Source organism: Genypterus blacodes, unplaced genomic scaffold, assembly GCF_046128005.1.
Source record: "Genypterus blacodes isolate CSIRO-AG114 ecotype Tasmania unplaced genomic scaffold, CSIRO-AGI_Gbla_v1 ptg000156l_1, whole genome shotgun sequence".
Classification (NCBI taxonomy): domain Eukaryota; kingdom Metazoa; phylum Chordata; class Actinopteri; order Ophidiiformes; family Ophidiidae; genus Genypterus; species Genypterus blacodes.
The window spans coordinates 8,534,615-8,550,578 of record NW_027466957.1 but is presented as its reverse complement, the minus strand read 5'-3'; the positions used below and the strand labels follow the sequence as shown (position 1 = coordinate 8,550,578).

The 15,964-nt window shown below is 44.6% G+C and overlaps 1 protein-coding gene across 1 annotated transcript; it reads right to left on the bottom strand.

The window, feature by feature from the left end:
• Window positions 1–2,915: 2,915 nt before the first annotated feature.
• LOC143012940 (dystroglycan 1-like) lies at window positions 2,916–12,959 on the bottom strand. Its single transcript, XM_076166282.1, has 3 exons — window positions 12,674–12,959; window positions 7,849–8,419; window positions 2,916–6,819 (listed from the first exon to the last, which is right to left on the bottom strand). The coding sequence occupies exons 2-3, from the start codon at window positions 8,272–8,274 to the stop codon at window positions 4,534–4,536; spliced, it is 2,712 nt and encodes a 903-aa protein (XP_076022397.1). The 5' UTR covers window positions 8,275–8,419; window positions 12,674–12,959; the 3' UTR covers window positions 2,916–4,533.
• Between the last annotated feature and the right edge of the window lie 3,005 nt (window positions 12,960–15,964).

Sequence of the window (15,964 nt, the reverse complement as noted above, 5' to 3'; positions counted from 1 at the left end):
CCAAATAACACTTACTGAATTACAAATGTCACATTAGCATGAGCACAGGATCTTGACCCACTGTAGTTTGCTTTTGGTCCTCTGCTCATATTAAAGCAAATAAAAACCAACATCAACTTTAACCTAATTGTGTTTTAAGATGATGTAAACCTCAACAACCACACTTATCTATGTTTCAAAGATTCATTTATGTGTGGACTAATGGGTTGTTTAATATGCAAATATGATCTCATGATGATTGTAATATTGGTTGTGTATGACACGCCTCCTGCTCCCCTGTTGTCTCACTGCTTCAGGCCTGCAGACAAATACATTGTTTCAGTTCCAGGTCTCAAAATATGATTATTAGTGACTTGTCCTTGTTTGGTTTCTCTGCGCCGCTGCTGCCATCTTTCCCTTCTGTCTGTGCTGCTAAGTGGCAGATTAGCTTTCAGCCTGCAGCACCCGGCTGCAGATGAGACTTTTTAAGGTTGACAGTTTGTGTCAGTGGTAGGTAATGTACAGGGGAAATGATTGCAGTGAGAACGTGGCCTGGGTTTGGTGTAGGGCTAAGTGGAATGGAAAATGACTATCCAGGCTCAGCATTAGCCTGTTATGACTATAAGTTTTGAAAACATGTCACAAACATCATGTGAAGACGTTTTCCTGTTTTTCTGTCTGGTAGCTCCATTAACACTTGACTGAAACGATACATTGCTGCGTCTTGGATGTGCAGCTGCAGTTAGAGAAGTGACTGTTGCAGAGCAGATTAGAAAGTTTAGAGATAATTCTTCCCTTTCAGTGGCGTTACCAGAGAAATACTTAGATGTGTGACTGTTCTTGGTCTACTCAGCCCAACAAGCTGTTCAGATCCATTTGAATGCCTTTTCTTTCATTGCAATAAAACTTCCAAAGACAAGGACGGACTCAACTCCTCAATCAGCATTATAATATTATAGAAACACTTAAATAAAATGTGTTATATTCAAAGGAACACATGGACTCAAGGATTGATTAGTCATCTGCCAATTTCAGAATAAGTGAAGATCTACAGCATCATGTGTTGTATAGGCTGCATCTTCTCATCACACACTAAAGCATTTGTGTTCAATCTAATGTCAGATGGTGAAAGTGTTGTCGAGCATCAACAAGAGAAGGTTTTTCTGGTGCAGAGCATCAACAGAATCAAACCAAAGGTCAGTCTTCTCTACAGCTTCTCGTGAGGTTATACATTTTTCATCGCCCACATTAACTTTCTTCCTTTAATGTATAATGAATGAGCGCAGGGGGAGACTGATGAAGTGAGAGATTGTCGGACATAAAGACTATCAGCTTTACATTCTGATACAAGTCGTTCCTGAGCCACTCAGCCGCTACTGTGGCATTTAACAAGTGATCTCACAGGGAGGCTGCAGCGTGTCAGTGCACAAAGCTGCAGCACCTTCGCAGGCAGTTGTGTGTTTGCTAAAATTTCTGTGAAAATATTTGACTAAACCAAGCCTCTAAATAGCTGTGATGCCTTTGACACACACACACAAGTTCTTAATGGTCACAGAAGTTTCTATTTAAAAATCGTTATTCATGCAAAAAAAGGATTCAAGTTTAGGTTTCTTTCCTTTTTGCTCTCTCTCTCTGAGTGTGTGTGTGTGTGTTCAATAGCCCATTCAGTGATTGCAGGAAACTGGGCTTTTAAATCTAGCGGCACAGATATCTTGTAAATGCCTCTTTCACACCCGCAGTAAGATTCTAGGTGGGTAATTGATAAATGATCATTACGTGTCATTACATTCAATTTGCAGTAGCGGCTACCTCATAATTACCAATTCTATCTATGATGATGGCCCAGTCTGGCAATCCAGGGGAAATGAGACCAGGGGAGATGCAATCACAGCTACAATAATGCAGAATTGACTTCCGGTGGTTTGATTTGATTCACAAACCATCATCAACAGCCCCACACACACACACACACAAACACACATTCAGTGGCATGAACACACAGAAGGAGAAGGAAAGTGGAGGACGATTGCTGAAGATTCCGCCCACGTCATCATGGAAAAAGGATTTAATAAAGGATTTCCTTCTGTGACTGTCAAGGCAACAAATGGAAATGTTCTGTGTTCCAAATGTGACTCATGGCTCTGCTACACGTCACCATCTGTTCAAAAAACTTCTTCTTGACCTCTGCTGACTGAGCAAATGTCGACGCGAGCTGCAGCTGAAGGCATCAGAGAGCAGATACCGGATTAGTCACTGGTGTTGATATTTATCCAACCAGTGGGGGGGCTGGGGATAAAGCACATCACTTAAATTACGGCCGCGGCGTCTCGGAGGGGCCGCTGCTCGCTGTGTTCTCGCTTCATTACAGGGGAGTGAGTGTAGCTATAATATATCCATAAAAACCAATAAACCTGACTGGAACCTGCTTTTATGCATTCTGTTAAGGGTGCGACATCAAATATAAAAGAACAAAAAGGTCACAGGGCCGTCACTGTGATAGGAAAAAGAAATGGAGGAAGCAAAGTGCAGCAGAGGACACTGAAGGATACTTCAAACTTACTGATTAGGAGTCTTAACGGTAATGTACGGCTTGGTTCGCTCCCTCTGTCCTCGTGTGTGGAACAAAACTCACACGCACATCATTAAGTGTGAATCACAGGACGCATTGTTAGGACTGGGTTGTGTCTCTTACAATCTAAACCTCTGGCTCCTGTAAACCTTAACGTGTTTCCTGCTGCTGTAATCGTGTTTGTTAACCCATCTGAATGTATATATTACATCTAATTCCCATCCATCACCTGCTCAGCTATGTTTACCAGTAACACACACACACACACACACCAGGAAAGTGACATCAAACACAAAACCCAGAGATTTGACGCCATAAATCGATCGTGTGCACGTTTCTTCACAAACAAAGGGAACATACAGGCTCGTTGAGGCTTTACAAATAGTATTACATTTTATTAATATATTTTCATAAAACAAGTTTAAGACTGTATCAAAAACTCAGTAAAAACATTAGATTTGAACCATTTTTTCTTATGGTGATATCAGATATGAAATGTACAGAATTCACATGTTGTCGTCGTTTCTTTGTTCCCGTCATGTGAGCCGCTTGATGCTTTAATGTTCTGTGATGAGCTAATAAAGGTTCTCTACCCCAACAACCTAGAATCATCTTTATGACTGATTGATCATAAATCTAGAGACAATTTAAAAAATAAAATTATCCCCCCCCCTCCTCCCCCCGGTGGCCCTCATTTGGCCGAGCGGGGGAGCGACTGATAAAACACTAATGTTATGTACTGTATTCTTAATTTCACAGGCACAAAATTATGTACATACCTTTGCCCCCCCCCCCCATCGTACCTCTGATCTGAAACAGACAACAGGCAGTGCACTCAACGCAGTGCAGCCGTAAAGAGGCAGAGCAATGTTAATACAGTACTGTAGGCCCCTCCCCCTTCCCCCCCACCCTTCATACCGACAAAAAAAACAAACAATTGAATATAAGACAATGGATCCAGCTCATTGACTCCATCAGCAGCTGTGACCCTGCTGTGAACCAACACGTCTCCACTGGCCGCTTCATTAATGCTGCAGTAACACCGTGACGTTTGCCTCGGAGAACCGAGGCAACCCACGGAAAACAAGACGGGAGGCAGGATGGATCAGTGGCACATACGTTTGGAAACTCGAAATAAAAATCAAAACATTATTCGTAACGTTATGGAGCTACATCTAGAACAGGCGTGTTCAGTGTGATGTTGTCCCCGGTAACTCAAATCGTGTGGCGAGTTCGACGCTAGACACAAAGAAATAATCCTCGGTTTTTCGAGAACTTACAGCGTTCTGTTCTGCAAGACACAGTGGAAGGTTTACCAAGAGTCTGCATGAGAGCAACATCTGCACGTTACTGTCAAGAGGGAGTGAACTGTAGACAACGGGGGGGAAGAAAGAAATAAAAATCAAAGGCTAAGAAACTCGGGTTTGTGTGTAAATAACAGCTTCATGCTTTGAATTTGGCTTTTAATATTTCAGTTCCCTCAACAAATAACAGGTGCAAAATCTTTGTAAACCGTGCCCAAGGACAGATAAGAGTGATACAGAACTCATAAGATAAAGATTAACATTGAGGGGGAGAGCCTCAAGTCTGTTGTCATGGTGACATCTGCTCAAAAGGCCCTGTGGGCTGCAGTCTTTCCTGCTTTATTATTTTCTATACAATAGAAATAGTACATCATCGGAGATAAAATTGACTCTTCTCTGCAAAAAAGACACACAAATAAAAGATTATGCAAGAAAAGTTGAAAGCAGAGCTGAAGGACGACAAATGAACCAAAAAAATTGTTCTCCGTCCGTTCGCCCTGTGCCGGGAGTAGAACCAGCGTCTTATCCATGGTGGTCAAATATGTGAGTATGGTCGCTCGCTCCGCTACAAAGTCAAAGCCGTCTCGTTGAACACATGTAAAATAACTCCTGCAGTAGTTTTCATACAAACAAGCGTCCCTACATTGCACCTGCTTCCCAAAGTGAAAGCTCCAGCAAGCATTAGGGAGGCACATAGGGGGGTGGGGACCTATAAGAGGTCATGTTCTTGGGGCGAGAGCCTTTGGGCTCCATGGGGACAGTAAATGGGGGTGGAGGCTGGTAAGGAGGAGCGTTAGGATCGTCGTCTTGATAGACCGAATACTCCTCTAGTAGATCCTGGTTGAGCAGGGTGCTGTGGGGGCCGGTCATGTTGGGGTACTCTGGAGGGGGCAGCGGGGGCTTCTCCTCCTGGAGGATGAGAGGAATGCTGGAGGACGGGGGAGACTTGGAGTCGTCCAACTCGTCCGCAAAGATTATTGGGACTCCTTTCTTGATGAAGGTGGCCTGTTCCTCGATGGTCATCTTCCCTCTGCGTTTCTTGCGGTAGCAGACCATGGCGATGATTCCCGCTATTAGCAGCAGGGCGGCTACGACCACAGCGGGGATGACGGTGTGCAAGTAGACGTCATCGCTGCTCCTGCGACCCGTCCCCGGTGAGGCCGTCGCTGTGGGAAGGACAGGCATTGGCATCTCACCTGGTGGGATGAAAGTGTAGCGATGACATTTGTTGGTGCCACGAATGGAGATATTAATGGGTTTGAATTCAGGCTCCATGGCTTTAATGAAGGCGATTTTCGGTGTACCCTGGGGATCAGAGATCCTGTTGCTTAGAACAGTGATCTGGTCCTTTGGACAGGGACTCTGCTGCAGACTGTTATTAGTCCACTCCACCACAATGGAGCCCCTGGTGATACTCCTCAGGGTCACAGTGCTGCTGTTGCGATCTCCAAGGGCGTACGCTAACTTTTTGGTCAACAGAATCTTCTTATGGACATCATTGTTTAGAGTTTGCGGATCTCCATGGAAACGCGCAGCAAAAACAACTGATGGTTTGTCATTCGTCGACCAATGGTGGACCTGAACCACGAATGCATCCATGATGCTGTTGCCAGCTTTGTCAGTGGCCAACATGAAATACTCATGACTGCCCTCATGCTGCTCCTCAGGAAGTCCGTACAGAAGCTGGATGGTGCTGTTGAACTGAATCCAGGAGGTTTCATTCACCGCTTCCTTGGGTTTCTCTTTCAGAGTCAAACGCAGCTTGTCAGTGGTGCCATCCTCTCTGTCAAAGAACGTATCAGGTGGTATCTTCACCTCAAAGTAAGTGCCAACCCATGCATTCACCTGATCAATGGGGTTGCGGATCTCTGGGTTCTGATTGGGTTCTGGATCCAGCGATGGGGGAGTGGTGCGTTTAGGTGGTTTAGGTGTGGTGGATTTGGGTTCTCTGGGCGCTGGGGTGGAGGTTTTGGGTTTCTTGGGCTTCCTTGTGGAGGCTGGCTTGGGTTTCTTGGTGGTGCTTGGCAGTGTTGGCACAGCAGTGGCCTCTACAAACGTAGGCCGGGTCATAGTGGGTTGGATGGGGATGGTGCTTGTAGTTCCCAGTACTCGGGTGGGTTGAGGAGGTCCGGAGACAGGTGTGTGGGCTATCTGGTCTCTGACCCTGATAGTGGGCTTTACTGGCAACGGCAAAGGGCCTCTGACGGGGGGAGCAGAGATCTCTGATGCAGGAGCGATGGAGGGAGAAGTAGGGGTGGGGACGACGCGCACTGGGGGCTCCGGGTGAGATGTGGGAGGAAGCAGAGACGGCACCGGAGTGGGAGTGTTGTACAGCTGTCGTCTCAGTCGCTTCACACTGTGGGGCTTCTTGTTGACAATGTGCCAGCCAACCACTGGATAGCCCAGTCTGGCTGACATGGTCCCATCCTTGGCTGGGGACTGGATGCTGCTTATATCAGGGATGTTGCTCTGGTCAAGGGCACATCCCAGTTTCCACGACAGCAGGGCTCCATTCTCCACCACCTTCTTGGCATTTCCAGGTCCGGCCATGAAAGCAGACATGTCGAATAAACGGTTGTTGACAACCGGCACCACCCTCATGTGCTCCAGAGGCACACGGGAGAATTTACTCATGACGTCCAGGAGGCTGACCCTCTGTGTAGCGGCCATCTTTGTCAGGTCAGCGTCCAATATGATGGTGAGGACAGTGACCAGCTCCTCGGCGCCACAGGTGAAAAGTTGGAGGCTGCCGATTTCAGACTGCAGGGCGAGAAGGGCCGGCTCAGAGTCGGCCCGTTCCTCCGGGTACACCTCAATGGAGAACACGGTGTCTCCAATCTTCTCCCCTCCAGATGCCAAGATATGATACACACCTTTATCCTTCTCCAGGGCCAAACCTCTGAGGATGCAGCCTTCTCTGTCCCAATACAGCCAGGAGGGTAAGGTCTCTTTTCCCATCTGCGTGAGCTGAGGAGGGAAAGGAAAGGAGACATTTCACATCAATTGATTTTACATCACCAACTTATTGCATAGGAAATGAAACAGCTCATTAAAAGTTTTATATAATTATACTATATTTACTTATTTGGACAGTCCATCGTACCAACTAGGAGCTGAAAAACAAAATCACTGAATTTCACCCCGATATCAAAGTGAAAACAAGTCATGCATAAGCTTTGCGAGGAGGCAAAGCCAGATCTGCGGCTCCAGCAGCACCAATGGCCTTACTGGATTTTTTCTATTCTCCAATCCCATTCAGTCCATCAAAATCTTGTCAAATATGAAGAGGAAGCTAGAGTGAGCTCCTATTCAAAATAACCCTGTGAGTCATCACCCTTCATTCAGGGTTATTACTGTATGACAGGATGTCATTCTGCATCGCTCTGTGGAGCAATAAAGTCGACTCATTCACAAGTCGGACTGAAACAAATTGCAGCCCCGTCCACAGCCGCCGTGATTAAAAAAGGAGGAGGAATAAATAGTTGGTGTTATGCATTTCTACTGTAAGGCAGAAATTGTTTGGGCCCTTGTGGCCACTATAGTACACAAAGAGGAAATGAAATCTAATAAAAAAAATAATAAATTGGAGGTTTATCTTGTTAAGCATGCCTTAGTGCCAACACTTTTCCTTCATTTACTATCATACTATACTAGTATTTGTCATCTCTAATCTAATACTGCAGCTCTGACCAAATAAGTGGGATTAACAGCTCACGTGTCCATGAAGCAGGTTTAATTTGGCCCAAATGTCACAGAACATAAGTACTTTATTTTCTTAATAGTGGATTTTTGTTCCAACATGGAGACAAACAAACGGATTAACACGGCTGTTACAGTTGCACACCACGATGCTCAAGCTGGTGTATTTGCATACAGACTGATCCCACATTATGAGACATTTGCACAATTATAGGTGGACCCACCAACACACTGCTTAGGTCATTAGGTCAAGAGTCATTTAAATACAACATTGGAGCCGCCCTGCTGCATACTCACATGGACATTACAGCTCCTGTTGGCAGATCCTGATGGAACCTTCAACTGGAACACCTGGCCCACCACAGCTGATGAGTCAGGGATACCAGTGTGCACTCCCCCATTCTTTGCAGTGGATTCTGGGAGTCCTGTAGGTGGCCCCTTGCCAACCGAAGACGCAGCAGCCTGCAGCTCAGAGAGCACAGAGGACTGCATGGAAGCTTCTAGTTCCACAGAGATCATCTCCACCACGGTCTGCTGTGGCTCTCCTGACACAGAACCTAGGGCCAGGGTCACCAGAAGCCCCATGAGCAGGGGGATAGTCCTGTTAGAAAGATGCCTGCTCCTCCGGCCATCCCTGCGGTTCCCGTCTCTCTGTTTACAGTGCATAGCGATCGGCCTTCGGGCTCCCCAGCAGATGTTCATGAACAACTGAAGAGGCCACATGCACCGCAGTCAGTCTGGATGATATGCCTGTGGGTCAGATCCCGTGGTTGCTGGTCGCTCTCGCAGATTCAGTGTTTCCCCTTTGTTGTCTCATGAGACCCATGAACAGCTCTCTGGCAGTGTGTTAGGCCGCCATGTCAGCCAGCTGTGTGAGGAAAGCAAAAAGAAGACACAATGACATGAAATCAAGTGGAAAAATAAAGCAGCGGAGCATATCATAAGATTTACTGGCACAGGAAGGTTTGTGCCCACACACTTTCTTATACCAAGGCGACGCTCTGCATATTCACGCTACAATTCACTACAACTCAACACAAACCACAGCTAAATAGCTCAAATCAATGTTAGTTTATTAATGTTGTGATACGCAATCACCCTTTACACCACAAATCCACCACTGACGCACAAACAAACCTGCAGATGGCTAATAGTTTAGAAGTGACTTTCTCTTGTATCAATGGCAATAATGGAAAACAATACGTCTTACTTGTACACCTATAACTCCGAGGAAACAAACCGTGTTCGTGCTGAACCGCCGCTGATCCTCAACTCCCTGTCATGGCATTTTCAGGTAATAGCGATTCTCATGAGATGCATGAGTGTCAAAGGTTGTTTGTCTTGGTTGTAATTTTTAATTAGGTGCCCTGGGGGTTGGGATTAGAGTCTCCATTGTGCTGACCCAGCCAACCCCAATCCTGTAGCACTGAGGAACGGGCAGGGAGGGTCAGCCAATCGTCTGGAATTCTAATGCCCGGCCAGAAAAGGCTGCGACGTCCACTTATACACTCCAAAGTGCAGCACGCTTTCATCTCCTCCCAGCGCTGATAAAAAAAAGTGTTAAAGCCCTCGACACAAGACGTTCTATCCTGCATTCTATCTGCTGTTTATGCAATCACTGGAGAAATATTCAGTTTGACAATGAGTGGACTTAGCTGCACGTTAAAAAACCCTCACAGAACTTCATATTCTACAGAACGGGCTCAATTAAAAAGACTGTTTCAAAATATGAACTACCTTTGTGATTAAGAATGAGTCAAAGTCAAAATGTGCATCCTTGGCTGCACGACTTGAGCAGCAAGCTCGCTGGTTAAAGTACATGTTGTTCACATCATCTCTGAATGTCACTGGAGCATCAGTGTTTGTGCTGTGTTGTGTTGGACAAAAATCAAGGAGGAGCTCATGAGGTTTTATGTTCACATGAAATGAAATCCATACATTTGACAGCTCAGCTTCTAGACTAAAACAGAACAGCACCTCAGTGAATGGCGTAGGTTGAAACTGATCTACTTCCATGACGAACAATCTTTATCCTTTTTTCATCCCAGTTCTTACACAGCTTACATTGTTCCTACCGCTGACAGCTCTGCAGCTTTGCTTTTGTGTGTGTTTGGCCCAGTTGTTTGGTACAAAAAGCTCCTGTAGCTAAACAGACGAGTGTGAGGCGTCTGAAACTCCACAAGTGGACCACAGCTCGGCAACTGATGCTCAGATAATACAGCCCAACGCTTTGGCATTCTAAAATGTTATGATCCATGACTGGACAAAAAAATAACAAATTGTGCTAAAACAGCGTGTGTGGAGTTATGGTTATGGTTTTGAGGGAAGTGAAACCATACTGGGTAAGCAATGTTGTAGCACAGTTAGTAAAAACAAAACCAAGGTGTTTATTAGCACAACTCCATTAGCAGCTGGAATAACCACAACATCCCCCACACACACACACACACGCACACGCACACGCGCCCTCCACCAACTACCCTGCATTAAAGTTTGAGTCTAACGCATATCACAGACCGTTTCAAGCATAACAAACAAAGGCTGTGGGCCAATTTAAAACCATTGTCATTAACAAAAATGAATAACTGGGTGTCTCCGTTTGGCTGGTTACACATTCTTCTGCACACAGCCAACTCACACACACTCATACAAACCAAACAGTGGCTCATGTTTCACCGTCCCATTAACCACGTTGAGACATGCACCTTATATGACACCTTTATCTGCTGAGCCAGATCAGTGGAACATCTTCATCGGGCCTCATTCTTCCTGTCCAGCCCTCTTCTGATGCCCGTGAGTCAGGATGGCAAACACAGCTCAGTCACACTCCCTAAAGCAGCCTCGCTGAGACACACGGCCAAGCAAGAATGCTGAGGGGCAGGGCCTTCCACACAAACGGCAACATGAACCGGGAAGGGGGGGGGATTAGAACTTGATTCATCTGTTTGCATGTAAAACACAAGCATTAACATAAACGTAGGCTTTGCCCATAGGCTTGATGCAATGGCGACAAAGGACAGCACTTCACGCTGTCGCCACACGCACACAAATAACCCCAGCCACGTCTGAGCATCAAAGTAAGCTCTCCACAATGTGGCCTAGATTATATCATGTTCTCATTTCACAGTGAGCGACTTAATCACAAGCCATTTCAAAGAACGCCGTATTAACGAATGTGAGACGCTTAATGTTACTTCACACTGTGTTAATACGTCTTTATTAAAAATAAACAGAGAAACATCTCAATGAAACGAGGCTAGAACACAATGACTTTGGGACGGTCGTTAAGATCAAAAGTAACGAGCGTCTCGTCTGAGGCAAAGGCCGACGTTCAAGGCGAGCAGCGACTTTAGAAAAGAGGACTGAGCTGTGAATAGATCTGGAAAACAAAACCTTACCTTGTGTGCATCTTTTGAGAAGTGATCAGTCGATAGGTTGCTCAGACTAAAAAGAACACACAGCCCTCACTGCTCTTTGAAAAGGACTACCTGCTTTGGTGCTTAGGTACCTGCTAATTGAGCGTTGCTATCATCACTTTGACACTTTCTGCTGCTTAACTATTTAAGAAAAAAGTAGCTTACAACCCCCGCGCGAATCCAAACACTACAAGAAGGTGCTGTTACTTTCGGTACATAATTGAAAATTAAGCGCTCAGTTTCTCTGAGAAGCTCTTACATTTGTTTTCCTGCTCATCTGGGGGCACTGACCAGTTCACAGCCCTGCCACCCTGTCTATCTGCAATTCAGCAGTATTCAAAACCTGAAAAGCATCAAAAATAATAATAATAATTAAGGCTCAAACGCACAGTGGCACTCGGGGCCGATTGCATTGACGTAGCACATTCAGCAGCCTCTGGATGGAGCCTGAGCTGCATACCAAACATAACCACAACACAAGCTCGCCTGGCTGTTGGATGTTGCCCTCGTGTTGCATGAACTCTGCTCAACAAAAGTAGGAGAGGAAACAGATCTGCCTCCACTTTCTGAAAACTCACGTTGCTGCTGCTGCAGCTTATTTGCAGTAAAAACTAAACTTACACAGTCTGAACCCTGAGCTGAGGCTTAACAGAAAGAAGACTTGGTGCTGCAAGCAACGTTCATCTGACGCAAGAGTCAAGTTTCAGGTGTAAAACAACGGGAAAATCCCTGTTTAGCCTGGCGCCGTCCACACCTTCTACTAGAAATGATCTTTGAATTGTGAATTTAAGCACACTACTTTACAATTCACCCTATTAACGAGTGCACAGCCAGCGAGCAACATCTTACAGTTTGTACAAAACATTGAACATATGCAACATTTGAGGACCTCACGCAGTTGGAAATTCCAGTCACCGAGCAGCCTTACGTAGTACAACTTGGTATATTCACAATGTAATACAATTAGAGCATCATGAGCTAATTTAATAGGATTTTCCGGGTTGTAATCTATAGGTTATGTTGCCCACTAGCTAGCTTTAACCTGGCAGCCGGGCCCGTTTCACTTCACTCGGTAGACGAGGCCTTTGTAACGGATAGCGGCCACCCACAAAGCGTTCACCCTTCATTTATCATTTAGCTTTAACATACAGCGTATCAACCATAATGTTATTAAACGGTTTTATGCCAAGAGTGCACTAAATAATACGCATAAAGCAGGCCGACGGCTCCAGAGAGGGACCGAGCATCTCTCCTCTCCCCGGCTAAGCAGCGCGGGTGCACCTGTTTTTATTCCAGGCTGCTGCCGCCGGAGCATCCAGCGCACAACCGCACGAAACAGCTAACGTTAGCTCTCACACACGCTACAACGAACCGAGACTGTAACACAACAAAAGCGACATTTATGGGGATACCCTCCAGAATACAGCATTTACCAAAAGCCGTTCTTCATTCTGTGAAAACTTCCAACACAAAAGTGGGAAGAAAGAAGGAAGAGTCACATAGCGGCGGCGGCCACCGAGCGCGGCTAGTAGCCTCGGAGCTAACGCGGGGAGAGAGCGTCGGTGACAAATTGCTGGTCCTGTGTGCGAGCGGAACAGACGCGGGGCTCATCCGCAAACGAGCCGAGTTTTATTAAGAAGAAACGGAGAGTCGTTTATAAATGGCGCTACTGTAAAGCCGAGACATAAACCAACATTCATACTGACCTTGTTAGCGAGCTAACATTAGCTAACCCGCCCCGTGGTGTCTCCTCTTCTACCCGGAGAGAGACGCGCAGACCTCCACCGCCAAACTGCCATTCAAAATGCGCCTCTCCGCTCACAAACAGCGACCGGGCGCGGAGCGAAGCAGCGGGACCAGATGAGCGGATCTGTCTCACGTTTAGTTCATCTACTCCTGCTTCACAGCAGAGATTCGAGCTGGCTGTAAACTCTCCTCCTTTGCTCTGTGTGTGAGTGTGTGTGTCCCCTCGCACAGGTCCACAGGTTGAGGCCGATCCTGTAGCAGCATGACTCCGCCTCCCTTTATTTGGGAAAGTGATGCAGGTGAAAGATTACAAACTATAATTTAGACACTTTAGCGTTTATTTGAGGCAATTCCATGCTGTTTGGCGCTGGAAGCCCTAGTAATCCAGTTAAGCCAAGCTTCTTCAAGGTGGTTTTACTGGATATCACAATTGGGAGAGTCCAGATTATTGTCTCAAAAACCCAAAATATACAAGAAACCCAAGGGAGTGCCCCTCTTACATATCACACAACACACGCACACATGCAGAGGGGTCAGGGCAGGGCAGTCATGATACGGCGTCCCTGGAGCAGTTTTCGGGTTCGGTGCCTTGCTCAAGGGCACCTCGGCAGTGCCCTATAGGCAAATTGGCAACTCTCCAGCTGCCAGTCCACTTTACGGGGACTCCGACGCCCCTCCGGTTCCCTAGCTGTGTCCCCTATGGACTGAGCTGCTGCCCCCCATATTTGTGGACATTGCAGATGTTTGCTTCCTCTATAAACAAACCAAAGAAATTATTCTGCCCACTTTTTCTTTGTAAAATTGAACAGACATTTTGGCAAGAAATTCTTGTTTTTCATTGCCAAAGTCTTAAAAAAAAACTCTTAAAAAACATGATGCATGAACCTGTCCATCTGTTTTGTGTTGTATTTGTTTCCTTAAGTAAATAAATCAAATTCACCTCTCCACAATACCCTGCTAAATGTCACTGCATTTACATTCATCACACTGTTTTTGAGCACCATACTTAAAAAGATGATCACATACATCACCACACATTCAATATTCCAGCCTTGAGTTAGGAAGTTAATTATTCGTTTTAAACTGGCTTATATGACAGAACGCAAAGTGAGGTCAAAGGTCAAGACTGAAGTAAGTTTGGTCTCCGAAAACTACTTGCATTGTTATGAAGTGGAGTTGTACACCTCAGCCGATTTCACCGAGAACCTATATATAGTATTTAACTTGTGCTCACTGATAGTCCAGCTTCCCACCACATTGTGTTTTATTTGTTTTTATTGTAAGTAGCTGCTGTCTATGCTGTCTAATAGTGTTTGTCTTGACTCTATGTGAAATCTAAAGCTTCTGATGTTTACATTAGGTCAGGATCATGCATATGGCTCCTTGTCACAACTATGCCTCAGAGGAGTTCACACACCCTGAGCCTACCACAATCTCATTAATTAACAATCAATTAAAAAAGCAACATGGTGCAGAAAGTTCAATATTTAAATATAATGGAATAAAACAAAGCATAAGACACAAAAAGGCTAACAACAACTGGTGCTACCTCTGGTACTAACACCTACCACAGTATAAGTATACTATGATATATATATATACTTTTATATTATCTTGTACGACTATCTATATTACTTTAGACCATATTGAGAGCTACATATTCACTGCTGCTTTTATTTTCTGATGTCAAAAACAGATGTCAGATAAGTGGGTTATTTGGACTCCAAAGGTTATATTTGTTCACAGATTAATGTTCAACATGTTTATTTATTTTGTTTGTGCGAAAAGAAATGGTTGGGAAATAATGTTCTGTCAGTATTTGCATAATCTTATCTTCAAAACCTGTCTGTAACCAAATGTTCCAACTTCAAGTTGCCTTGTTACAGCAGCACGCCTATTGCTTTCAACCTTATCATCAACCAAAATGTCAAACTTCACAGGAAAAAAACGTCAGCTGGATGACAGTGTTTTCAGGGACTAGATATGGCTGTGGAGCAGCTCAGCACAGATGGTTAATCACACAGTTGCATGCAGTTTGCAGTCGTGTGCACGTGGGCCGACTCGTGGAGAGGCGCTTGCCCTTGCATTGAACGAACGCCACTGTCATATTGTGTTGTGAGATTCAAGTATGTTCAGTGGTTCAAATGTTCAAGGGTGACTTGCTGATATATGAGGTGTAGAGTTTATGGTTAAGGTATTAAGTGTTAATGCCTAAACCATTCTACAAAGCAGTAAGTGGTCCCTCTGCATTAAATGGAATTAACTTGTCAACGTATACAATTTGATACTCAGTTAACATTATAGCAACCATGGAAATAAAACAATGCTGTTATATGTGATGATATTTTTTATGGAGAAACTTTTAAAACCAATTTTTGCTCTCCTTCATAAAACTCTCTTTTCTCTTTACATTCATCTTCCTTTTAAGGTGGAGCAAATGGGGAATATGGAAAGGATTTTCTGTGAGCTGATATGACTGACTATAACACCCTGCATTGTTATGGTATTTAAATAGGGCTAAGCTGTTTTGGGAACAACACTTTAAAGGGTGAGTTAAAGTTTAAAGCAGCAATCACATCTGCAATGACAGCCTGTGCTGAAGAGGAGGCAGGCAGCACAATCAACACGCTCAAAGTGAAACAGCGTTCAAAGATATCATCACACTACCAAACAAAAACAATGAAAATGACATTTCTTATCTTTTACTTTGCCGACAAGTGATTTGCTATCTTTTATTCCACGGGAAGCGTTTGTTTGATGGATGTGGTGCCTTTTCAACACATTAACAAACGCATATTTATACATAAACTCTAAACTAGGTTAATACATCAGACCGAAAATCGACTCTGTGTTCATGATAACAACGAAAAGGCCTTCAAACAGAAATTGAACCTTTGACAAGCATGATTAGGATTTAAAGAGAGAGGAGTAAAGCCTGTCTGCAATAGTTCATCGACCTGCCAATCATCCGAATCCCTGACTGTTTGTTCACACAGCAGGGCAACGGAATCAAAGAAAGAGCTAATCGACTTTAGTTTTTAAAATTAACATAATGAGGAACGGCAACAAATACAGCATGTGTGAAGAATGTATTATCCTATTTATTTTGTAACCCTGTATCTATTTGCATAGCATATAACAAAGCCATATATCTGAGGATGTTTTATGCATTCGTTTTAGATGTAATCTTTAAATCTAATGAATAAATCAGCATCAGCTCAAAACACAGATTTCCTATTTGTCGCATTGTA